Below are 25,231 nucleotides of genomic sequence, written 5' to 3'. Positions count from 1 at the left end.
ATTACATTTCTTTAAACCTTTTTCTTTTTTATCTTACATGTTAGAATTTTGATTTGAGTTAGTAGGTAATACATTAAGTTTTTTTTTTTTACTGCAGTCAATCTGATTCAACATATTTATTGTTGTGGGCATCACATTTTAGTACTTTATTCAGCTTGTGCTTTTGTCCAAGACTCTAATTACCACTCTATATATCTGCATGGTGAAAATGATCTCCAAGATCTACACAGCCTGACTCCACTGAGTTAAGGAAACTTAGTTTTCTTTTATAGCTGTCTTTAGCTTTTGTACATTGCTTTTTCTGATGTCTTTCATCCTCCTCATAGTATTTCATTCACTCTCTATGGGGTTTAGATCAACTTAGTTCTCTGGGCAATCCAACACAGTGTAAGCATGGCCATTAAAGAAGGTATTGGTACTTTTGGCAGTATGATGAGGTACTAACGCCTGCTAAAAACAAAAAGCTTGTTAGCAGCATGCTGTACTTCCTGGCAGATGATGGTGTGTTGACTTTGGGCTTTATTAAACACAGTAGATCTAGACAAGCAAATGTCCTCAAACCATAAATTACTATTAACAAATAGAAGACAATGTCAGGCAGACAGGATGAACAGGAAAGCGAGGTTCATTCTTTGGGCTCCTTGGTTTTCTCTCCCTAGTTCACGTTGCAAGACGTCCACAATGTCAATTTGGGTGCAAGAATGACCAAATAACTAGATAATACAAGAACAAAAAGAAAACAAAAAATTGACAATGAAAGTCATACACAGGGCTGTCAGGAAAACAGGAACTATCTGCACCACAGTGCACAAGGGAAGACAGGAGCAAAAATAAAACAGGAACAAACTGAGACTACAAAATTTAAGCAATCAAAGACGGTGCAGAACAAAATCATAAAAATACAAAGCGGAGACCTAAGGATCATGACACAACCAAATTATTCAATCTATTTGCTGCATCTTTTGCTCCCCTTAGAGTGGGAGGAAATTTTTCTACATTTTTTTCCTTCCACTAAACTTTCCACACATGTGCGTGGACACAGCAGTCTCAGAACAGCCTGGTCGGTTAACAATAATATTTTGTGGCTGACTCTCTAGTGAAGAGTGTTACTGAATTGAAATTAAAATGAATAGAAATATGGCGTAGTGTGAATGTTATATCAGTGTTTTACTTTGAATTATATTACTGTAGCAAAATCTGTTATCTTTACTTTCATTTAACATCTTTAAAAGTATTTTTTTTTACAGTGTAACAGGGAAGAATATGCTTGCCCTTGACCGGTTTTATTCCACAGGACTTCAGTCACCTTTACTAAATCCAGCCATGTGACTGTTTAGTTTGTTTCTTGTATCCTGACTAGTGTTTATGGGCTACAGGCAGCAGGAGTGTCATCTTCCCACCAGAGCAGATCAGGAACAAGCTGCAGCACCTCAGCTGCAGTAGTTTCTCCCATCACAACACCGGCCTGGCCGCAGAGAGAGGGGACAATACTTGGATAAATTTAGCTCAGGGTCCCAGACATCCACATTGCTGCTGACATGTCCGCGTGCTGTCATCCCGAACCCCAGCGCGTGCGCTAGTACAGTCCACTGCAGCTGACGTCACATCCAGCATGGCCGTCAAGGTGACTCCGTCAATATTTCTTTATCAGAAATGTGTTTTAAAATGCGGTAAAAGCGGCCGCGGGCTTTGCGCTTTGGGGTGCGGAGGACGTCTAATCTGCGCGGAAGTGTTGGGGTTAGAGCTTCAACGCAGCGGAGTCCCCTCCTCCCTTTTATTGTATTATTGCTCTGCATCCTAACATATAGGCGCATCTCCCTGGCCTCAAAGAGACAACTGTTATTTCTGTGCTCTGTTGCTTTTGTGCATGTGAGAGATTTGTTTCAAAGCTGTTAAAAAGACGCTGGAACTAGTTATTTTTGCTCGAGTCCTGTGATCGATCCTGCTGAGCCGCCTGCGTTAAGAAAAAAAAAAAATCAAAGCTGAAAAGTAACAAACTGAAGTCCAGTTTTGTTGATGACAGAGATTTCTGTGTGAATCTTAATTTTCAGATTTTCAGACAACATTGTGTTCTTCTGAGAACTTTTTTTTTTTTCATGGAGATTTCAAACTTGTGTGTTACAGGTGCAAGCCACAAGAAGAGCTGACCCTAATGAGTTGAAGACAATTTTTCTGAAGGTAGGTTACAATTTTTGTGTCTCACAAAAAGCACAGATGAATAGAAAAACACTTTGCATGCATGGTTTGTTACTTTATCTGTCAGTTCTGCTTTTGCAGTGCCTGGTGTAACTCCATCAAAGGTTATATAAAAGGTTTTGATTACCGTCAGATCCGCTGTAATCTAGAATTACTGTGTACATTTTGAAATTTAAGCTTTTTACAGAATTTTGTTTCATCCTCTTTTAAAAGCCTTTAATAAGACTCACATTCCTGTCTAGTGGAAGTTTTTGAGATGGACAATGTGGCTCTTTTCCCAGGGTAAAATAGCCCTGGGGGCACCATAACTAAGTTTTCTACTTATTTGCATTTCCCCATGTTAGGACGAAAAGTGCCCCTCAGAGTTGTTCACGGTGTAAAAACTTTAAATGGTTGCTGGCTAAAGTTGCTATCTGATTTATAGTTTTTGAGTGTGTCATTCAGAAGAGGGCTATTTAACTTATTTTGTATATATAAAGAATTAGGGCTACACTTAATAATCTGGGCTGGTCAAACTTGAAACAGATATTCTCTAAAGTAAAGCATTTATTCTATTTGTGAAAACACAAAAACCCACTTCACTGTCTTTTTTTATGGCATTAGCACCACCTTAGATTTGTTGTAGCACAGAAGGAGGAGCCTGTCAAGCAAGTAGTGCTACTGCTGTTGTCACAAACCTGTAAATTCGTTTACTGTAGCTATGCATGATGTTTGGAGTAAAAACATGTTCCTGAAAGACAGGAGGCTAGAGTTGCTATCAGTTTCTCATCGGGTCATTTTCTAAAGGGCTATTTTATGGATTTTTGAGGGATACGGGCTGCATTTTTTTCACTTCTAGTACAACAACTACAATGCTCTGTCTGGTCAAACCTTTAACTCAGTTATTCTAAATGACACAAAGATTATTTTAAACACTGTTTGGGATTTACAAAACAAGTCATTTCAAAGGCCATTCAATGACATCAGATTGTTGTTGGTGTGCAGACCAAAGGGGTTTTCCCAGGGTTGAATTTAGCCAAGAACTTCCACTGTTCTTCGTCTTGTCTTTAGCTTTCCTTACCCTCTGAGAGCGTCTTGTTTGGAGTGTAAACTTGTCCCTGAAAGAAGTGACTCAGTTTGAAATGCCGGTCTCCTCGTATTGCCCTCAACATCCCTTCACTCAGCTGTAACAGCGCTGTTTAATTTCAATGCATATTCAGGTGGAAGGGTTAATTATTCACTCTGACTGCCTGTATAATTTGATTAAGAACTACTTGAGGCCTACTGCGAGGGTGAATAGATACACAATTGTGACGGAGAAGCACAGCAATGGGTTGCTTGAAATTAATATTTTCCGTCTAAAATGTTAATTCAGCAGAGCGCGTTGAATTGTAGCTGTGAAAACACTTATGGTTGGAGGGGTCTCCTCCCACGCCCTTGCTTTCTCTCTTTGAGTTTGGCTCGGGCCCATGAGCATGGCCTTTCTGCTGCCGGTTCATGCTCCCCTTCTGCTTCCAGAGCTATCTTGGTGCCAAACATGAAACCCTACCCAGTCTCTATAAATGACTGTTCATCTTGAAGCCCTGACACTAAGATCAGGTTTTACTTCAGTCATGCAGAGTAGCATATTTTCAAAGCTTAAAGGTTGATGCTTTTATTTATGTTGCATCCATCTAAAGCACCTTATGGAAAATCAGAGATTATATATCACTATAAATGCTTTAGAAGGACCTAAATTATGTTTTTAATATTTAATAATTTTTGCTATAAGGATGATATGTTAAGATAAAATGGTATTTTTAAAATAGTATCTTTTTGTTTGAAAATTGTTGCAATATGAATGATTTAAAGACTAATCATTTGTTTTCAATAACATCTAACAAAATAAACACACATCTGTCGGATAACCTTTGGTTATGAAGAGCAGGATTTAACAGACTATAAAGTTTTAAAAAATGTGCTAAAAAAAGCCAGCTTCAATGCTCCATGTGCATTTGGGTTGGTGACATCACAAGAGGTATAAGAGTAGAATCGATCTTAAAGATTATGGTACCACTGTGTAGAATACAGATTACTCCTGCAAAATGTGAATGTGGCTGAAAACATGCAAATAAATATACCATACCAACTTTATTTATAAAGCACTTTAAAACAACCACAGTTGATACAAAGTGCTGTACAATTTAAAAACACAACATAATAAAAAAGTAATTAAAAACAGTTTAAAAAAACAAAAACATACAATTTAAAACTAGATCCCACTGGTGTTGAAAGCCAAGTAAAATAGATGGGTTTTAAGACGAGCTTTAAAAGTGGACAGAGAAGGGGCCTCTCTGACCTGCAAAGGTAAGTCATTCCATAATTTGGGGCCCATAACAGAGAAATATGAAAAACAAGACAAAGACAATTTAAATCTAAATTAGTTGCCTTTTACCTTTTGTGATGTCACCAGAGGCATGTGGGATTTGAAGCTTGTTCTTGGGAGTGTTGCTTTTAATTGTGAACAAACAAATAGAATCCAACAACAACACTTATAAAACTTATGTCTTGAAATATGTGTTTTGCTGTTTTTTTACAGAGCAGCCTGGCAAGTAGCTTTAAGAGAGAACGCTGATGTGAAAGAATGTGAACAGTTCAGTTCTACGTGTCATTACAGCCCAAAGCACAGCATTGTATAGATTTTAAATGCGCTGTAGTTGGAATGAACTGAGATTCCTTTGTTCTTGTAAAACACAAAACCATATTGTGACACAGAAAAGAGATCCCTATAGAGAGGGAAGAGCTCCTCATCTTTCTGTGCGCACAATGGAGTTTCTACCTTACAATTTCTCTGTCTAAAACGACATGTCAATCCACGCTTACCGCTGTTTACAGCTCTGTACATGTGTCCTCTGCAGTATGCCAGCGTGGTGGAGGATGGGGAGCATTACATGACCCCCGGAGACTTTGTGCAGAATTACTTGGGTCTGCACACGCAGCCGCAACACAACCCCAAAACTGTGGAGCTGATAGCCGGAGTGGCCGACACCACCAAGGACGGGTGAGTAGAGATCTTGTCTTAGACTGAAATGTTTCAAAACACGCTCCTTATTATTAACATTAAATGTTTTTTTTTTTTTTCTTCTACACTTTTCATCCACACACACGTTTGAGAAGTGTTTCAGCTTTCATTTTGTGCTCCAAAACTATTGTTTTCTTTATCAAACTTGCTATCGGCAGAGATCTGTGAAAATTCAAACTAAAGCTGCGAAGCACCGATCAGTGTTTCCTGGTTTCAGTCTCTAGTTAAATTCCTGTTTTGATTCAAAAAGAAAATTTTACCCATTTGTCAGTGTTTGTTCTGTCTGCCTGTTTCCTGCATTGCCTGTTCTCCATTACTTGATTGTTCCATTGTCTTTCTATTGCTCTGCTTTCAGTTGTCATTTCATCCATCCCACGGCCCAAGTTCCCATCTCCTATTTCTTTGTAGCATCCATTGTGTCATGTCTGACTATGCTTTATTTAGAAGGGTTTTTTTTATCTCGGCTGTCTTGATCTGTTCCACATATTTTTCTTTTCAATTAAATTTTTGTTTATCTTAGGCAAAACTAATTTTTGTTTTTTAATTCTGCATTCAGAGCCTTTCATCTACCCGATAGTTTGAGCAGAAGCTGCCTCCTGCTTCAACACTGATTATTATAAATTCATATTCTCTGTATATTTTGTCTTCAGTGTTCTCTCAAAGTCGAATTTAAACATCTGTTGTCTTATCTCTCGCCCTTCGACAGGTCTAAATATTTAAATTAAGTTGGTTTCATATTTCAGATTTAAATGATAGTGACCTTGAGTTTCAAAGTAAATAATTTGCTTTTCACTTGATCTGTGAAAAGCAAACAAAGATTTTATTAAAATCTTTGTTTTAGATTTTAATAATGACGTTTTCACATATTTACAGCAGGAGATATTCCCCTTGTAAAAAAATGACAGTGGCTGATCAGTTCTCTAAATATTTGACTTTTATTATTCTGTTTTAATCCCTCAAGTTAATTTTTTTCTACATAGAAAAGATATGTGTTGTGAGTGAGACTAAATGTGTCCTACTGTCCAAGTTAATATAAATATAACTTTAATGCATCAAATTGGAAGAAATGATGCCAACAAAATCTAAAATGCACTAATTGGAACTACCCTGAAGTTTTTTGTTTTAACTACCTTAATGCTAAGCTTATCTAATGGCTTCATGCCCTTAATGCCAATAGCTTGTTTGACCTTATTAGGTTTATTTAGTTGATTATTCAAGCTGGCATGGCTGCAAATTTGTAATTTTACTGAAAAAAATCTGCTCTTTTCATTGAGATTACATCTTTTCTTTCTCATCCAAACAGACTGATCTCTTTCCAGGAGTTTCTGGCCTTTGAATCGGTTCTGTGTGCCCCTGATGCCCTCTTCATAGTGGCCTTTCAGTTGTTTGACAAGACTGGCACAGGAAACATCTCTTTTGGTACGTACATGGTATGAAACATGCTGAGAACAGCAAGACACTTTTTAGCTCTTAATTTTCTATGTTCTCCAAGAGTTAAATAAGTGCTTTGTAGAGCTTCAGAGCAGGACAGGTGAGAGTATCGATCAGTGTTTCGACACAACAACGAAATATCTGTTTTTCAAAAGAATAATAAAAAAAAAACATAAGAAATTCATCCCATCTCTAAATGTTTTCGCCTGCCCTACCTTGTCTTTTCTTTTTTTCCTTCCTTCCTTATTTTTCTTTGGTGTGCTTCCTTCCATCCTTGTATCCTTCTTTTTATCCTTCTTTTCTTCTATCCTACCCTCTTGGTTTCCATTTTGCCTCGTTTCTTTTCATCTTACCTTTTCTTCCCTGCCATTCTTATCTAGCAGTGAGGGTTACACGATACGGCACAAGAAGTGTGTCATCAAAGGTCACAAGACTCCTTCTTGCCTCTTCTGTTTGACCTTTTGTAAGGACATAGTTTGCATGTTTCAGCTGAAGTTGACATGGCTGACTTGACTGGCTTGTGAAAGGACCATACAGCCTAAAAGTGTCTCTATTTTTTGAATCAACCGAGTTGTGAGAAGGTTGCTTTAAGCCTCTGCTCTCTACACCTACTCACTAACTCGACTCGGTGACTACATCCACTGCCAGATCAGAGGTGTTAGAGCACTACATCGACTTCAGCAAACAAAGGCCTTCTAGGGAAGTCTCAGGCATTTATTTAAAGCATTTATGAGATAAAGACAATTGAATGGTGTGATAATACAACTGGATGCTGGATGTTTGACCCTGTGCTGTTTTATAACCACTTCTTAACACTTTTCCAGAGAATGTCAGAGACATCTTCAGCCAGACGACAGTCCATCACCACATCCCCTTCAACTGGGACTGCGAGTTCATCCGGCTGCACTTCGGCCACGAGAGGAACAAGAATCTCAGCTACGCAGAGTTCACTCAGTTTCTGCAGGTAAATATTTCGTGTCAAGAGTTTTACCAACCATGTATACATCAGGACTCCCAGGATTTATCTGCAGTGTCACTGCAGAGACTAATGTCTGGGTTTCTCACCCACAAGATGGCCACAAAATATAAGCCTTCATAATTTTTAACATCTGACATTTTGAGAAGTTTTGCTAAAACATACCTTTGAGTTAGAGCTACACAATTTGTTAAATCACAGTCAGTGTCACATTATCAGGAACTACAAGTTAGCAATGACAGAGGATTGCTTCGATGTGATATTTTTTCTGATTTTATATCTCAAGTCTTCTCTCTGCTTATTGAAAATATGCAGTTGAAACCTGATGTTGAGTAAAAAGACCAATGCACTTTTTTTTTCTTACTATCTGAAATTGAAAATAATCGAACTTCTCTTGTTTTAGTTTAATTAGAATGACCGAAACGATTTTTGTTTGCTAAATGACACAATGATGAGCTCTAGAACATGTCAAATGTTGATTTAACTCCCACTTACATGAGACATGGAGGTCACTGCTTGACACTGTGAAAATGTAGTAACGTGATGAAGATGGAGACAGAAAATAATGCTTTAGAATAAAAGCGACATAGATGACTACAGCCTTGCACATGACCTCACCTCCTTAGGTTTACCAGCGTTGAGTAATGTGCCTGTAAAGAATCCAAAGCTTGTTCTTTTGTGGGACTTGACCTGAATCTGAGTGATGGTTTTGCGGTGGGCAAACGGCATCGGTGTATGTGCGGAGGAACCTGGTCCGGGCTTGAGGGCTGTGGTCTCAGGAAGAAGCTGGGTGGGCTTCTTCTCTGCTTCACTGCGGGATCCCTCACAGCTCTCTATGGTTTATTATAACTGACTCTAGTTTCCCACAACTGCACAAATGATCCTCTTGTGTACAGGACGTCATACACTGATGTCATTATTGTTGTCTCCTGTCATGGCCAGGAATAGTCAGTTAGCGATGCAATAAATCTAAGTAATTACAAGTGTGTCTATTTAGCTGTTGTTCAGAGCTGCAGCGCTGCCACAATGTGCATTTGACTGAAACTGCAGCACTGGTGAGTATTAGCTTTGTCAGCTGACGAAAACTCATCACGTGCTTTCAACAAGACACGGAAGAAAAGCAGTGGAAGAAGAACTCAATTTGAGAGCCAATCCAATAATTAGCCAAGTGTTTCAGTGACGGTGCTCCGCTCTCCTCTGGTTCTAGGCAATGGGCTCCGACAGCAGGGTTCAGGTTCCCCAGCATCGTCTCCTGATTGCATGGTTGTCATATTATATCATGTCTCTTCAAACACACATCTGCCAGCCACTGGGCAGCCGTTCAGCTCTCAGACCAGGCTTCTCAGGGTTCTGAACTTCATAAGTCTCTGGAGAGAGACAATAGCCCATGTGACACTTTAGCATCTGACGGCTTCTATATCTGTGGAGATGAAAGAAAGAAAGCAAAGTATCCATCCATCCATGCTCACTCAGTAAGCAAGAATCTGCCATCAATTCGTAGCAAACGTTTCGTGCTTTACAATTTATCCAAAAAGATTTCACAGTTCCGGAAATTTGACCCGATAAAAGCACTCGCTTTGGAGTTTATTGCACTAGATATTAGCAGTGATTCGGTTCATCTTTTGCCGTTTGCATCCACCTGTTTTTGCAGGAGCTGCAGCTGGAGCACGCTCGCCAGGCGTTCGCACAGAAGGACAAGAAGAAAAGTGGCACCATCACTGCCTTGGACTTCAGCGACATCATGTCCACCATCAGGCACCACATGCTGACTCCTTTCGTAGAAGAAAACTTGGTTTCAGTGAGTCGTACTACGCACGGGTGACGCTATTTAAAATAAAAATCCTGCTACTCTGACTTGAGCTGACTGTTTGTTCAGGCTGCAGGAGGCAGCACCTCCCACATGGTGAGCTTCTCCTACTTCACTGCCTTCAACGCTCTCCTCAACAGCATGGAGCTGATCCGCAAGATTTACAGCACCCTCGCCGGCTCTCACAAAGAAACCCTCGTCACGAAAGGTGCTTCTAATCACCTCCTGAAATTCGGCAATCTCCTGAATTTGACGTGTGCTATGACACCTGGCTGTTCGATCCTATGTTTAACTTTCTCGACAGAGTGGTGTGAGTGAACACACAGGGAACATTAACTGTAGCACTAAATTACACAGGTAAATGAATGTTTTTAATGTGGTAATCCGATGACCCCTCCTCTACATGAGTAGCTGATCCTGTCAGTCACATCTGCTCCCAACTGTGTTGTCCATTGAGACCCAAACATCAGACTTCTCTCTCTCTCTCTCTCCATAGTTTTTCCTCCATTTAGAGAAGACTTTGGGCTAATAGTATTTGCAAATAGTAGCAACATTTCGTCCAGGCTTAGACAAACACTCACTTTTCATTTTTTCTGTCATGCAAGGCATGTCCACGCAGTTCTCTATGTCCAGCCAGCTTGCAGGTTGCATTTGTAGAGCTGACGGAAAGGTCTTTTTCAGGAGAAGCGAATAACTAACTCTTTTCCTTTCCTCAACAACTACCATTAGGTTTCCTTTTAGAAAGACCACCCGATGGCCACTTTGTTACCTAGCAGGCAGCAGCAAAGAACTAAATTTGAAGCTCAAATAATAGAGCGATGCTTAGAGAGTGGATGTTCATGCGGCGAGTACTTTCAGAGAAGGAACTTGAGCACATGAAAAGTAGTTTAAAGGTTTATACTTTCCATTGCATGCCTTTTCATCAGCAAACACATAAACCAAGATAACAACCTAAACACACAAAGATCAGTATTTGCAAATACTATTGTAATTAAAGCCTACTGTAGAAAACACCTTTTTAAAAAATGATTATTATTATTTCCAACTCTTGGCCTCTAGCTTGGCTTTTTGATGACTTCCTTTTTTCCTTCCTTTTCTTTGAACCGCAGAAGAGTTTGTTCACGCTGCGAATAAGTTTGGTCAAATCACTCCTATGGAGATAGACATCCTGTTCCAGCTCGTCGGCCTCCACTCTCACTCTGGGTAAGATGCTACATCACCAGCATGCAACAGTGTTGATTCGAAGCAAACCAATGTTTTCTATTAATTAATTTGTCTACAAAAGTAGAACAACCCAAGGAGTAGAGTTTGCTTCTATCAGGGTAGGTGCAGCTACAGTCCAGTAGCTGACTTCCAGCCGTGTATCATTTACCAATTTGAATATTTGATAGCCAAGCAACCAAGGAAACTACCCGTGCGTATTTAGAAAGTAATTCTGCTCACTTTATGCTAGAATTAATATCTTATGTTTTATTTGTAACTGATGGTCTGTGAAATGGTTTTGTGTCACACAAAAAGCTCATCACAGTGGATTAAAATGAAACAAGCTCGCTTAAGACCTCCCGGCTGCAAAACCCAATGATGCTATTGGTTACAGACCTATTTTCTAAATGTGTAAATGTTCCAGTGATCGCAGTTTGGGACATAACCTGGAGGTGGACAGAACATAATCTGACCTCAGACTACCAGGTTCTTCTTAAATAAAGAATCCAGAGTTATTTAAAAAAAAATTACTGATACATTTTTCTGTAAAAAGATGCATATTGCTCTAAATCCAAACGCCCTCTATGTATGCTCACTATACAAGACTCCACTGCTGAAGAAAACGCAAGCTGGAACACATTTAAAGTTTCTGACTGAACCTTTAGGCTAGCCTAAAGGTTCAGTCAGAACCTTTGTCTGACTGAACCTTAGTCGAATGAAGACAAAAGGTAAAGCTCTTTGTATGTTTTTGCACTTTTTTGACCTTGTCTATAAAGAGCAGAACAGCATAAAGTTATTTTCTACACAACAGTCCCTTAAACTAACACTATATTAAGCAGGTGTTTTATTACATTTTTCGTGTTAGTTTGTTAAAAGGAAGAGCAGGATTAATTGATGCTTTTGTGTTTCAAATAAAAATGGTTAAACTGTTACATGTATTTGGGTTTAGGGTTTTTTTTTGTATAAATATGGTGACACTTAAAACTTCAGTTTTTTTTTTCTGGAGCAACTTCAAATTTACTTTTTGCTTTTTTTTTAAATTCTTGCTTAAATAGAATAAACATGTTACAGATCTTGTTTATTGGCTGTAAAGATGAAGTTGATGCCCATTTAGCTTAGTAACAGTGGCTCCACTGGCTTATTTTTACAAGACAAACATAAAACATGGATGCAGACTTTATGATGCGTCAGCCCAGTGGGGAACATTTCTGTCTCAGATATTCTGCAGCGAAACACTTTCATTTACCTGCCGCGCCTCGGGCGTTTATCCAGCTTTGTTTGTGTGTTGTCTATGCGAGTTTGAATTAAAGATGCAATAACTTGAAGTTATTTGGCAGTAAAAAAACGACTGGAAAATCTTACATCACTGGCTGCTGCAGCTCGGTGGAGAAGCAGTTTTTATTTTTTATTTTTTCCTGGCCTAACTCCCACTTTCGCTTCGTTAAGGCGGCTGAACAACGCAGACATCGAGCGAGTCGCGCCGCTGGAGGAAGGAGCCATGCCGTACCACCTAGCTGAGACTCAGAGACAGGTATCCTGAGTGACTTCTCTAATACTCCTCGCATCCTCCTCCAACTGGCTTTCATCAAAGCCTTTTCCTCTTCTCTATCTCCGCTTCCCTCTCAGAAAAGGGAGCGAAGAAAGGCAGCATGTTCAGGCTCTGAATTAGCAGAGAGCCCGTGTTTTTCTTCCCTTGTGAAGTGCATTTCTTAAACTCCCAGATAAAAGTACACCAATTATAGTCACAGAAGAGGAATGGATTGTTGCGTTGCGGCTCTCCATGAAAGGCTCTTCCTATTTTATTCAGTGCGGCTGCACATACGCATCAGCTGCAATCACACATCTGAGGCGCTAATAAGAGGCTTTTATCACCGTGGGGCTTGAGAAGTTTTAGAAGCCTTTAGCGAAGTCTGCTAATGGCAGGAGGGGAGTGGGAGGCAAGGTGGATGTGGGAGAACAAAATAGTTCCTGCCTCCACCGGATAACACGGCTCTGTGTCAGAGCTTTCAGACCACTCGTGCTCCAGAGTCTCGCGCTCAGAGGTCTGGAATTTGACTCCTTCTGGGGAGGCGGGCGGGCGGCGGGTTGTGGGGGTAGCTGTGATTCTCAAGCCTGCTCTTCAGTGGAAGTAGACTAATTGTTTAAAGCCTTTGATCAAGACCTCGATCTTGTTAGCATGCGGCCTTCACTGGAAGCATCTGGGAAGAGGAAAAGAGCGATCTGCTTTGCTCCCTTAACGTCTTGTCTGGGGGAAATTACTCGCACACCCCCAAACTGCGCACGCTGGTAGTTTGAAGAGCATGAACACCTCTTGAAGTTTTTCCACATGATTTTAAGTTACAACCACAAACTCTAGTGTACTTTGCTGAGAATAAATGTGACTTGTGTGTCAACTTTGGCCAGCCTCCCTATCCATTGTGAAGAGAAGCATACCCACAGCATAATGCTACTACCACCGTATTACACAGTGGAGACGGTATCTTCAGGGTGATATCCACGATATATGATATTCAGGGTGATATTCAGTACAGGGTGTATTGCATGTAGGCCAAAAAGTTCAGTTTCATTCACATTTTTACTCCCTCCCCTACATAACAAGAAAATCCTACACACTGACTTTATGACTTTCTTTGCCAAATGCCAAATTTGTAGAGCAAACGACGAATAGATGTCCAGTCCCTCCTGAGCTGTGGATCTCTGCAGCTCCTCCAGAGTTACTATGTTCCTGTCTTGGCTACGTCTCTGATTATTTTTTTTATTTCACCTTTATTTATATACTGGTATATCTTGGTGAGACACAAGGTTTTATTTTCAAGAGCGACCTGTTTGTACATGGTCACTGTTTGTACATGCATACAAACTAAAACACACTAGAGTTATTTCAGCTCATATCGGTTAGCTGAAAAAGAATAACGAAGGAAAATAAGACTGTAGAAATAAAGCAAGAAGCACAGGGACAACCATTGATGCACTAAAGTACATTTAAAATCCTTCAGTTCAGTGAAGCTGCACAGCTTGTTGCAGTTTGTTCCAAGCAGAAGGAGCCTTGTAAGAAAATGCAGTTTTTCCAAGTTCTGCACGTAAAGAAGGAATGCTGATGTAATAAAAGCCTGTGTGGAGGCCGTGGTTGCTCTTTCCAAATTAAAATATACCAATCCGGTTGTCTCCATGTGGAGCGTGAGGACCAGTTAACCAAAGTGTATAAAGTGCAATGGTGGGAAAGAGTTTCACCTCCTCAGAAGCTTAAACTGTGATAAATAAACATCCAACATCTGTAAAGAGCTAACAGGAGCATTCATATAAATGTCTTTATGTAAATGTTCTTGTTTAAATGAAAGTTGTGATTTATTTTGATAGAAAATAACCCAGATTTCAAGCTGAGATGTATTATATTAATTATATGTCATTTAAAAGAAAGACTTTGATCAATCAACTATCTTAGATATATACAGCAAGATGCAAATTCAACATCTTAGTGGATAGGTAGTAATGCCACACTCTTTGCATGTTTGGACGATGCAGATCTCTGTAGAACATTATATCGATTTATGTCTTCATCCGGCTTCAGCTTCTTCAAAAGATCCCTGCCAAACCTGTGAACTATTCACAGAACAGCTGGATTTATACTCAGATTAAATTACACACCAGAGATCTTTATGTAGTAATTTGGTTACTCCTGAAATCGACTTGTTTCACTGGATTTTATTTAGGGGTATTAGAGTAAAGGTGGCTGAATACAAATGCACAGCGCACCTTCTTATTTATATTTGAAAGTCATGAAGCGTAGTTTATGTCCAGGGCGTCATGATCAGGTGGGCACCATTCTTACTAAAAAAAAAAGGTTTAACGTATCTTTCAACTAAACCCCAAACTAATTTTCCATGACTTCTTCATAGTAGCATGCCCAGTCACCAAGTATTGTCGCCCCCTAGTGTTTTCCAATGTCCAAGCAATGTAAGATTGGTATAAAGCTGGCTAAAGTTGGTGGCTGATATAAACCTTTCAAGCCTTTACTGAATTAAAGGGCTATTTCACTTTTTTTAATCATTTATCATCTCTACTACAACGCTTAAAATGCTGTTCAAACACTTTCTTAGAACTCGATTTGAGATTCATGAAAGCTTCTTTTTTTTCTATTTTCTATTTTCTATTTTCTCCACAGAATGGAGATTTTCAATGCTTTTTCACCATCAGTGCCATCTCAGATTGAGACGAATATGAAAAACACAAAATAAAATCAGGCAATCTGTCTATTTTTTTGCTTCTTCAGTTCTTAATGTGTGGTAAGAGACGGGGTAGGTGGTGTTTTTTTGCTAGAATGATGAGTCGGTGGGTGTGTTTGGGGCTCACCAATTGCAGCAGAACCAGAACTGTTTCATCTTCACTATTCTGTCCCAGATTATGTCTCTCTGTAACACACAAACTCAAAACAAAACGCATTACAGTTTGTGAAAGTGACAAAATGTGGAAAGGCTGAAGGAATATGAAAGTTCTCGCAAGGAACTGCGTCTTGTGTAGATTATTATCTGAACATGGGAACGGGTTGTTGGGCTAATCTGTTCCCCTGCACTCCAGCGGAAACAGAGAACTTCAAACACCAGTGCAGAGATGATGGAGATAGGAGAGAAATCATACTTTTAAAATAAAAACCAAATGTTTGGATCACAACCTCCAAGATGAAAACATATGTGGAAAACTCCGCCACAGCTCCACGCAGTCACCCGGAGCTAATCTGTCTCTGACATTTAATACCGACTGCCGGTGAATCAGACTGTACATGAAATGTCCACATTCCATCTCCATAACATTTTTCTTTCCACAATGTATCCGTTTCACTGTGGCTTGATAGCCCGCCGGTTCATGATTAGCGCTGTGATCCAGCCTCCATCTTTCTCCAGATCCATTTGACCGCCGGTGTCTCTTTCCTCCCATACAGCACGCTCACGAAACGTCTCGGCCCGTCTGGCTCCAGGCTGCAGAGTCCGCCTACAGGTTTACCCTGGGCTCAATCGCTGGAGGTGAGTGACATGTCTACAGCAGAGGCCCCCGGCCCGCCCGAGGGGTAACCTTAGCCGCCCCGACTGGCGCAACTGAGGCCCCGGGGCCGGCCATTGTGTTTTCAGGGGAGAGGGGCTGTGATGTGAGGCTCCGGCATTGTGCTGCCGTGCCACCGGTGGCTCCAGGCTGTCTTTGGAGACGGAGCTTTGGAATGACACAAATCTTCCGGAACCGCACTCCCTGGAATCTCCCTCTCTAATTACACTGGAGGGAGCAGAAACAAGGAACCACTGACATAACCAGCCCACAGACAGGAGCTCGCTCCGACCCTGTGAGTGTGCGGGTCCACGTCGTCGTCACTCGGCAGTGGCCGATTCAAGACGGGGCCCGAGCGAGACGTCTGTCGCGAGATGTTACGGTGAAACTGCAATTTCTTTGTTACAATGAGTTTTTTCTCACTTTTTAGGCTCTTTGAATGGTTGAGAACAATCAGTACACCAACAACCGATGTCAGACAAGATGCAGCATGTGCAGCTGAGAGCAGGGATTTAGTGCAGCTTACCTCAGCACCACTCTAGGTTGCAGAAACCAGTCATTTCAGGTTCTTAAAGATGCATTTGAGCTGCTCATGTTGTTCAAGCTGTGAGAAGATGGAGACAACAACTTAAAAAATAACAAAAATGCATTGTTGGATGTATTTTAGCAGGTTGCATCTCTGCAACTCTGTGTGGATGACACTTTAACGTCACATTTTATTAATAAAATACCCTGAAAAGACGACCAAGGTTGACCAAAGTGCTGAAGAGCAACATTAAAATAAACAAATAAATACATAATGGGCAATTATTGTATGTGATAAATCTGAATTATTGATGGTAGAAACCGACAGCATGGCTGGGATTGTTGCTTTTAGTCATTTTCTCCACTGTTTATTTTTATGGCTAGTATTTGCATTTGTGGGGTTTTTATAACAGCTGATCTAAACACATAAATGAGTTCTTATGGATTTTTTATTGTCACTTTTTATTGTCACGATAAATGCAACATATATTGTGATAACATTTCAAGTCTACGTTGCCCCCCACCAGTGGAAACAACCACGGCATTCAGAAGCTCTGTCACCTCTCGACTTGAATCCTGTTTTTCTTTGAGAATTCAAAAAACACAATGTCGGCAAATATTTACACCCTAGAAAAAGATACATGTCAAATCTCTGCTTGGGCCACTTCAAGATATTAATATTCTTTCCAGTCAGAAATAAACCTATTGTTCAAATTAAAAGATACATTTAAACCTAAGTCTAGTCGTGGTATGAATAATTTTGTGGGGAGGAAGTCAGTTCTCTAAAAGAAACATGAAAAAGTAAGATTTGCAAAGTGAGTGTTTGGAGTGGCCATCACAAAACCCTGATCTCAGTCCTGTAGACAATTTATGGACTCATCTGAAAAGGAGTGTGTGAGTGAGGCGGCCTACAAACCTGACCCAGTTCCACCAGTTCTGTCAGGAGGAATGGGTCAGAACTCTAGTAAACTATTGAGGGGGGGCGGTTGTGGAAAGAAACCCAAAATGTTTGACACAAATCATACAGTTCAAAGGCAATGCTACTAAATATGAAGGAATGTATACAAACCTCTGATTTTTAATAATTTGATAAGCAAATCTTTGGCGTTCTTTCTTTCATTTCTGCGACATTTAGCAATTAGAAAAAAAAGCGGTCAATCCAAATGACCCAAAAAGGAGAAGTTTCGTCTGATTTTTAACTCGTCTTGACAAGTTACACTCCTTCAAAAGTCCAGATTTTTTACTTTTCTTCATTAAATTAGCCCAAAAAAAATGGATTCATCATCCTGCAGTTCAAAGATAAAATATAAATCTCCTTAAATACTGCAGTTCTCTTTTAACCTATGCAATTCTCTACTGTTTTTGGCATCAGCACTGACCGCTTGTTTGCTCCGCAGCCACCGGCGCCACTGCCGTGTACCCCATCGACCTGGTGAAGACTCGGATGCAGAACCAGCGCTCCACGGGTTCCTTCGTAGGAGAGCTGATGTACAAGAACAGCTTCGACTGTGCGAAGAAAGTGCTGCGCTATGAGGGCTTCTTTGGATTTTACAGAGGTCATTACATTTCCATATATACTTTTTTTTTAAATTTTTTTAACAACACGTGGATGTGGATGGTGCAACGCAGCCCGCATGATGGGCAAGTATCAGGGAGCTAATGTCAGGAGCATGGTTTTCTAATTGATCCCAGAATCCTTTGCCCTCTGTGTTCAGCAGCAGCCCGGGGTTTTCATTATCTCTGTACCTGGGAGAGTTCCCTGAGCGAAAATGACCAGCGGTATTCATGTACCGTCTGATCTGCCTCTGTTGGAGTGCTGATAATAGCGCTGAAGGCTTCTGATATACAAGCCCTTCACCCCCGGGGCTCTGCTGCTCGCGAGGGAAGTCAAGACTGCCATCTACAGCTGCCTCCATCGCTGCAGCGTCTTATTTCTCCCTCTTGTTCACGATAAGAGGCCGATCGACTCGGGAGACAGACACGCTCGGCTGTTTTCTGGCCGCATACCAGCAGCGGTCACTCAGCAGCTCCTTCAGAAGTTTATCTGGTTTGATGAAGGACGGGCGCTGAAGCAGTATGGTGGCTATCGCCACTGTAGCACCCAGATCCCCACGCTCCCCCCCCTCTTAATCTTGTGCATGGCCACACAGCTCTCTCTGTTCCCCACCAATAGCTGGATCAACGGATCCTATATTCAGGAGCAGTCATTTCTGGACTTTTGTCCAGTTTCAATGGGATCTTTTGTGTCTCGCATGTCTCACATGTATCAGCGACTATCTGTAAATATTTACAGGTTTGTTTTAGGCTCCCAAGAACCCTGCTGCTCGCATTGATCTGGTTGTCAGCGGATGTATTCATACAGCCAAGATAAAAATGAGCACTCATCTCAAGGCAAACTTTGAGTCTCAGATGCTATCCATGAATAATATTTTTGCAGGTCTCCTCCCGCAGCTCATCGGCGTCGCCCCGGAGAAAGCTATCAAACTCACGGTAAGTCATTCCACCACGTAGCTGGAGAAAAAAAAAAAAAGTTCATACGAACGAGTCTCTGAATGAAAGAATCTGAGCAATCTAAGATGTGGCTGCAGCTCATGTAAAATTTACTGTCTTGCTTTAAAGATTGACTCTCATTTGGCTCTTTTTTTTTTTTCCTGAATATTTTCCCTTTTTGTTTTTGTTTTTTCCAGGTGAATGATTTCGTCAGAGACAAGTTCACCACACAAGATAATACCATCCCTCTTCTGGCCGAGATTCTTGCTGGTGGATCTGTAAGTGTTAAATTATGTCCTTAAATGAACCAAAAACTAAAGAGCGGAGTTTATTTCATTTATGTAGCATCAGATCCTTTTACAGTTGCTCCCACAGGTCTGCACATCCCTGTTAAGATGACGAGCTTTTGTCATGTAAACAATGAAACCATGATGAACCACGAAGAGTGTTTAAAAAAAAAAGTATAGAAAAGACGATTTTCTCGTGTTGTAAGTGAAAGAATCTGTCTGTGGAACCAAAACGTTTTAAATCAATATTTAAGAGTTATTGACTTAAACCAAGCTCCCATGACTTGCTGAAAAGTTACTTTTAATTTAGTTTTGTCTTATTTCAAGTGCACTAAGATGTTTGAACTGGAAACTGGACAAGAATACATACTTTACACACCGCTCATAAACTTATGAATTTGAAGGCAATGAGCTGAAAAATTTTAGCTCATCAATATAGAATAAACATCAGGTTCAACATTTCTAAACACCCTAACTTGTATTTTGTTAATTACCATCAAGTTTAGTCGCTTTCACACACTTTCTGTAGACATCATCAAGACTCTGGTTGAATATCCAATCAGATATTACTGGCAATATTGTGCATTTAAACTGGCTGGTTTCTCTGCTGCTGAGGCAGATTTAACCACAGACTCTCCAAGGCCCTCTGCTCCGTTCTAGAAGGACGATATCTGCCTGATTTATTAATTCAGAAAAACATTTGTGATGTTTTTGGGGAAAAAGTTATCCTGCAGCAACAACCATACTTGTTTAAGCATTTAAAATAATTTAGGTGGGCCTACTTATTCATACCAAACTGTCCCACATCATGATACTGCCACCAGCATGCTTAACAATTTGTGTAGTGTTAAGTTTGAAAGCCTCATTTTGACTCCTTAAAATGTGCAAAAGATCATATAAATATTTCCAATTTCCAATCCAAATATTTCCTCATCATCGGGAGCTTTGTTCATTTTGGATGTGCAACCGTGAGAAAATAGACTGAATAAAATGTTATTTATTTAGAGTTTTTGTGTTCATCCATCTGCAATTACCAGCCTGTTTTGTTCTCTGACTCCTTTGAATCTTAGACCACAAATCCTACACAAGCAGCTCTGTACCGTGTTCTGAGAGCAGCGTTGGATTAAAGATGTAATTCCTTCACTCAGAGCAGATATGAGAGAGGCTGAAAGAATGAAGGCCTGCAGGTTGGACTCGGAGGAGCGGGGTCTTTGAGGTTGCGACCCCTGTCAGAGTGTAATTGGAGGAAGAGGCCCTGGAGGGTTCTGGATGAAGCAGGGTCTAGCTCAGCGTGATTGAGTTTGACAATGGGGTCCAAACCTGTGGCGCACGTCCCGGAGCAGGTCTTCACGGAGGACAACCAGGATGTCCCATGTCCCAGCTGTTCAGAACCAGAAGTTTGAGTTTCTCTAATCGGCTCTGAGGGGTTCCTGTTAATTGTCGCACATACACACGCAGACACACACGCACACACACCACACACACACTCATAAAAGTTTAAATTCAGTTTAATCTGATAACTCCCTGAATTATCACTGCAGAAGATGAAAGACAGGAGATGAGTGCATCAATCTTCAGAGCAGCGGATATTCCCCCCCTCTCCGCTTTGAAAACGAGCTTTTTTTAGCTCGGATGTTTACAGATAAGACCCCTGCCCTGAATGTCAGCGGCAGCCATCCTGGGGCCTGATTAGATTTGGGGAGGGTGATAAATGTGCCAGAGTCAGAGGGTGCCATGCCTCCAGGGCACCGCTTTCCTGGACTGTCCTGGTGATTCAGCGCTCTCCCCTGGGAATAGGGGTTGAATTGGGGAAGTGTGCGGGGCGAGGCCGGGCCGGGCCGCTCACCCTGCCACAGGAGGCGCCTGGAGGGGAGGCGGCTGGGGCAGAGGGCTGCTGCCAGGGTCACAGCCTCCCAACCATGAGCCAGTGGCTTCTCCTGCTCCGCTCTGACCCCGGTTGTTCCTCCATCAATGCCGGCTTTTTCCTCCTCCTGTCAAGGCCGTTTGGAAAACAGGGCGAAAATAAAGCAACTTTTGTGCTTAAGTTTACCGAGATGATTTAAAAATTCCCATAAGGAGGGGGAAAATGCTTACACCACCATCTCCGTTCTCACCCAGAGTTCACCCCACAGGGGTTGGAGGGACAAAATCCACTCAGGGAATATCCACGTGTAAACAGCTTTTCGTATTTGTATGTGTGCTGCACTCTGTAGGCTGGAGCCTCACAGGTGATTTTCACCAACCCACTGGAGATCGTGAAGATCCGCCTGCAGGTGGCTGGAGAGATCACCACGGGCCCCCGGGTCAGCGCTCTGAACGTCATCAGGGACCTCGGCTTCCTCGGCCTCTACAAGGTGGGCCAGCTCCACAGGATCCACAGCACAGAGGAACACCTGACCAACAATATGTGCTTTCTATTTACTTTACTGCCTAAAACAGGGATACATGTTCTTGCTTAAATTTCTAAATGTTTCACCCAGTTTTTGGGGCCATATCTGGTTTCCTTCAAACAATTCTCATTAATGTTCTTGATGTTGTTGAACATTATTATCTCTCCACTTGAACTGTAAAAGAATAATGACCAGCCAACACACCAGGAATCAAGGGGAGACATGAGTGTGTCCATTTTTTTTATGTGTCACTCATATTATTATTATTATTACTATTATTATTATTATTATTGTAAAATATAAAATGGGAAACATTCTGAAAACATTAACATGCTAAAATACTAAAAATACTAAACTTGTCAAGACATAGCAGAAGCAGTCTGCCGTCTAAACTTTAATGGATTTTATAAGTCATATCAACACCAAGTCAGACTTATCCATGAAATAGAAAGAACTTGATTAAATCTGTAAAAGGGTTTATGCACATTTGTAGACGTTCATTCAGTCCACCTGAGTCGACACACAAACACTGACTTTCCTGACGACTGTTCCATAGCTTGTCATTGTTCAGATTGAACGCAGAGCTTCTGTGAACATTGAGTTTCAATTCTAGCCATCATTTAAGTCTGAACTTTTCCTAGGCTGTTCTAACATATCAACATGCTAGCTCTAGCTGTATCTTTAAAGTCGTTGTCCAGAGTGACCTTGTTTTCAGCTCCCTCCATTTTTCCATGCGTGCTGATGAGAATGACCCTGAGCACAATGCTGCCACCACCACCATGTTTCACCAGAGTGTTGACGCACTCTTAGCATAAGAGTGCGTCAACATTTTGATGTTGACTGATTCTCTTCTCAGTCGTGGCTCTCAGCAGCTCCTCCAGAGTCACTCTTGATGTTCTTCTTACCCAGTGGGCTAGTGAAGGTGGGCGGCCATGTCTCTTCCTGAAACATCTAAATATTTTTTCAATATATAAAAGGACATTAAAAACCATCTATTATTTTCTTTCCATTTCACAATTGTGCCCCCACTTTGTGTAGGTCTGTAACACAATAAAACAACATTTATTATATGATTTATTATATGATGATGTGATTGCCTCAGTCGGTTCTGCTCATCCTCTATGGGAAAAGCTCATGTATTTGACAACAGCTAGAAAAGTTTGATGTTTAATTTAAAATAAGTTCAAACCTCACTTGAAGATAGATTAAGAATATGATGATTGAAAATGCATTACTTCTCAGTGTTCATCAAATGAAAGAAACAAAAACATCTTAAACAGTCAAATAATTTTCATCTTTAAGTTTCTGCAGATGAAACACTTCTGCATTTGAAGAAGCAGCCGTACGTTTTTCGATGAGAAACAGAAACCTGAACATCAGATGTTGTGTTGTTGAGTGTTTTCAATTTTCCAAAATAGTGTTAAACACGCAGACGGTTGCTGCAGCCAACAAATTGGTTAGGTATTGCGCTTCACTCCTGCTCCCCTCCAGATCCGTGTGGCTTTACTTACTGCTTACGACTTTTTTTTTTTTGAGTTGGCTCCCTCTTGGTAAGAGAGCACACTGCGGTCCGTGATGGATCTGTCTCCGGAGGCCCGGTGCTTCAGCTCTCCCTGGAGCCCTTCAGCCCCATCATCATTACTAAAGCCCCTTTGCAGGCTGAATAAATCAGCTCCCCCAGCCTTTTAATCCCTGCAGACGAACCAGCTTTACCTCTCTGCTCATTCATCAGTCTCTGAGCTGATGTATTTGTTTATAAAATGTTCTCTTTTTTTTTTTTTTTTTTTTTTTAATTCTTGATAGGGAGCCAAGGCTTGCTTCCTGCGTGACATCCCCTTCTCTGCCATCTACTTCCCGGTTTATGCACACACCAAGCAAGCGTTGGCGGACGAAGACGGAAGGCTGGGCCCGCTGCAGCTGCTTACTGCCGGAGCTATAGCAGGTAACAAACATCTGGGAGGACGGCGCCGTGTTGTGTCATAAATGAACGCGCCAGATTATCTGCTCGGAATAAAAAATAAAAAAAAATAATAAAAAAGAAAGCACGTTGGTTTCCTTCCTGTTGTTTCCCCCATCAATAGACCGACTATGTTGTGATAGTTTTCTTCCCATCACACCGTGAAGGTGTAGCCATTTTGGTCTCTGTGTGACTCCACCTGTGCATACCCAAACTGCTTCATTATGTCTTTGTGTGGCAAACAAGGCGTACCGGCGGCGTCGCTGGTGACCCCTGCCGATGTCATCAAAACCAGGCTGCAGGTGGCAGCTCGAGCGGGCCAGACGACGTACGACGGAGTCATCGACTGCTTCAGGAAGATTCTCCGAGAGGAGGGGTTCAGTGCATTTTGGAAGGGCGCGGGAGGTAAGGCACTCCTGCATCCATCGTTCCTTATCGACTGCAGACGAGAGAAACTGACCTCGGGTGCACTTCTGCCTTCCGTTAGCTCGTGTCTTCAGATCGTCGCCGCAGTTTGGTGTGACCCTGGTGACCTACGAGCTGCTGCAGAGATTCTTCTACATTGACTTTGGGGGACAGTAAGTACTTTGGGTGTAGAAAATGAGAAGAAACACCTGCTCTGTTTCATGCACATCTCAACAATGTCTTGGGCGGAGAGGGGGAATATTTATGACATTTTCCATCAGCTTCAGAATTTACCTAATTTTGGTGGAGGTTTGAGAGGCCTGATTAGCATAGTTGCAATTCCACCAGATATTTGCTAATTGTTGCTGGCTAGTCTGAAGGAGCTGACCAGGGTAGTCTTGGGGAGAGGCGCTCTGTGATGTGAAGGCTATGCTTGAAAACTGCAGCTCTGAAGAGGAACTGTATGGAAAAGGCGGTGCTTGGTGAGAGCAGACACTCGGGCACCCCCAAACGGTTGCCATGGGAGATTAAAGGATTTCTGAAACAACATACATTTCCTCTGAAAACGGAAACGGTGGCATGCAATTGCAATCCCAGAGAAAGTTTCAATCACTCTTATACAACACTGTCTGCTGTTCACTCATGAAAACTCTCATTAAGGTTAATGTGGTTGTAACATGAAATGAGGAGAAGCTTGATGGGAATGAGAGAATATACAGCTGGAACCAGCAGTCTGTTCATGAACTGAACTTCTTCCCCGATTACAACGGTTTAAAACACGTTTGACAAAGTCTGGTTTGGACATGCAGTGTTTTAATGAAGATTATCATTATGATATCAACTTTTCTGTGTGCATGAGAGAGAATAATCTCCCTTGGGAGAGATCAGTTTCGCTGGATCTGAACCAAGCATCAATGATGGAGCCGTTCACTCACTACCCATCTCTCTTTCTCCAGTCGTCCCGCTGGCTCCGAGCCCATTCCCAAACCCGCGGTGAAGGATTTCCCCTCTGTGACCGCCGACCATGTGGGCGGTTACCGTCTGGCTGCTGCGACCTTTGCCGGCGTGGAGAGGAAGTTTGGTTTGCACCTGCCAAAGTTCAAGTCCTCTGGAGAGTCCAAATCTGAACCTCAGCCGTCCTAAACAAAGTCGCAGCGGGGAGGCCCGCACGCTCCTCCGATTTCAAGTTAATCCGAGAAGCCGTCTTTCTTCAAACGCTGCATGGGTGTGGCTTTTATTTTCTTTGCATCGCTTGCACAACTTTACTGTACATATTGTACTTCTCGACAGAGGGACATTATGGCTCAGCGAAGAATCACTGCTCCTTTTATTTCTTGGTGTGTGACAGCTTTGGTGTGCATGGGTTATATTTAACAAAGATGTACAGATATTTTCAAAATATTTATTTTGAAATTATGACCAGGGACGCAGGAAATAATTTAAGTGTATTTATTGTATTTTATTGAAATAAATCATTCAAAGTGTTTCTA

The 25,231-nt window shown here is 41.4% G+C and overlaps 1 protein-coding gene across 2 annotated transcripts; it reads left to right on the top strand.

Annotated features, from left to right (window-relative positions):
- Window positions 1–1,401: 1,401 nt before the first annotated feature.
- Window positions 1,402–25,224, top strand: LOC103134290 (calcium-binding mitochondrial carrier protein Aralar1-like). Of its 2 annotated transcripts, none has more exons than XM_007546467.2 (18): window positions 1,402–1,624; window positions 2,125–2,178; window positions 5,073–5,215; window positions 6,540–6,655; window positions 7,492–7,631; window positions 9,295–9,441; window positions 9,520–9,658; window positions 10,560–10,653; window positions 12,100–12,184; window positions 15,590–15,671; window positions 17,610–17,768; window positions 18,650–18,702; window positions 18,900–18,980; window positions 21,203–21,343; window positions 23,183–23,321; window positions 23,583–23,741; window positions 23,824–23,914; window positions 24,698–25,224. In XM_007546467.2, the coding sequence occupies exons 1-18, from the start codon at window positions 1,613–1,615 to the stop codon at window positions 24,882–24,884; spliced, it is 2,022 nt and encodes a 673-aa protein (XP_007546529.1). In that variant the 5' UTR covers window positions 1,402–1,612; the 3' UTR covers window positions 24,885–25,224. The 2 variants fall into 2 exon arrangements, with proteins under 2 accessions (XP_007546529.1, XP_016524124.1); XM_016668638.1 differs by lacking the exon at window positions 1,402–1,624 and adding an exon at window positions 1,682–1,838.
- Window positions 25,225–25,231: the final 7 nt, after the last annotated feature.

Source organism: Poecilia formosa, unplaced genomic scaffold (genome assembly GCF_000485575.1).
Source record: "Poecilia formosa unplaced genomic scaffold, Poecilia_formosa-5.1.2 Scaffold16, whole genome shotgun sequence".
NCBI classification, from domain to species: Eukaryota; Metazoa; Chordata; class Actinopteri; order Cyprinodontiformes; family Poeciliidae; genus Poecilia; species Poecilia formosa.
The sequence above is the reverse complement of the archived record's forward strand: the minus strand, read 5'-3'. Positions and strand labels throughout refer to the sequence as shown.

Coding starts and splice junctions, on each gene's coding strand:
- LOC103134290 (XM_007546467.2), top strand. Junction 9,659..10,559: donor AGAAACCCTCGTCACGAAAG/GTGCTTCTAATC, acceptor TTTGAACCGCAG/AAGAGTTTGTTCACGCTGCG. Junction 18,703..18,899: donor AGAAAGCTATCAAACTCACG/GTAAGTCATTCC, acceptor TGTTTTTTCCAG/GTGAATGATTTCGTCAGAGA.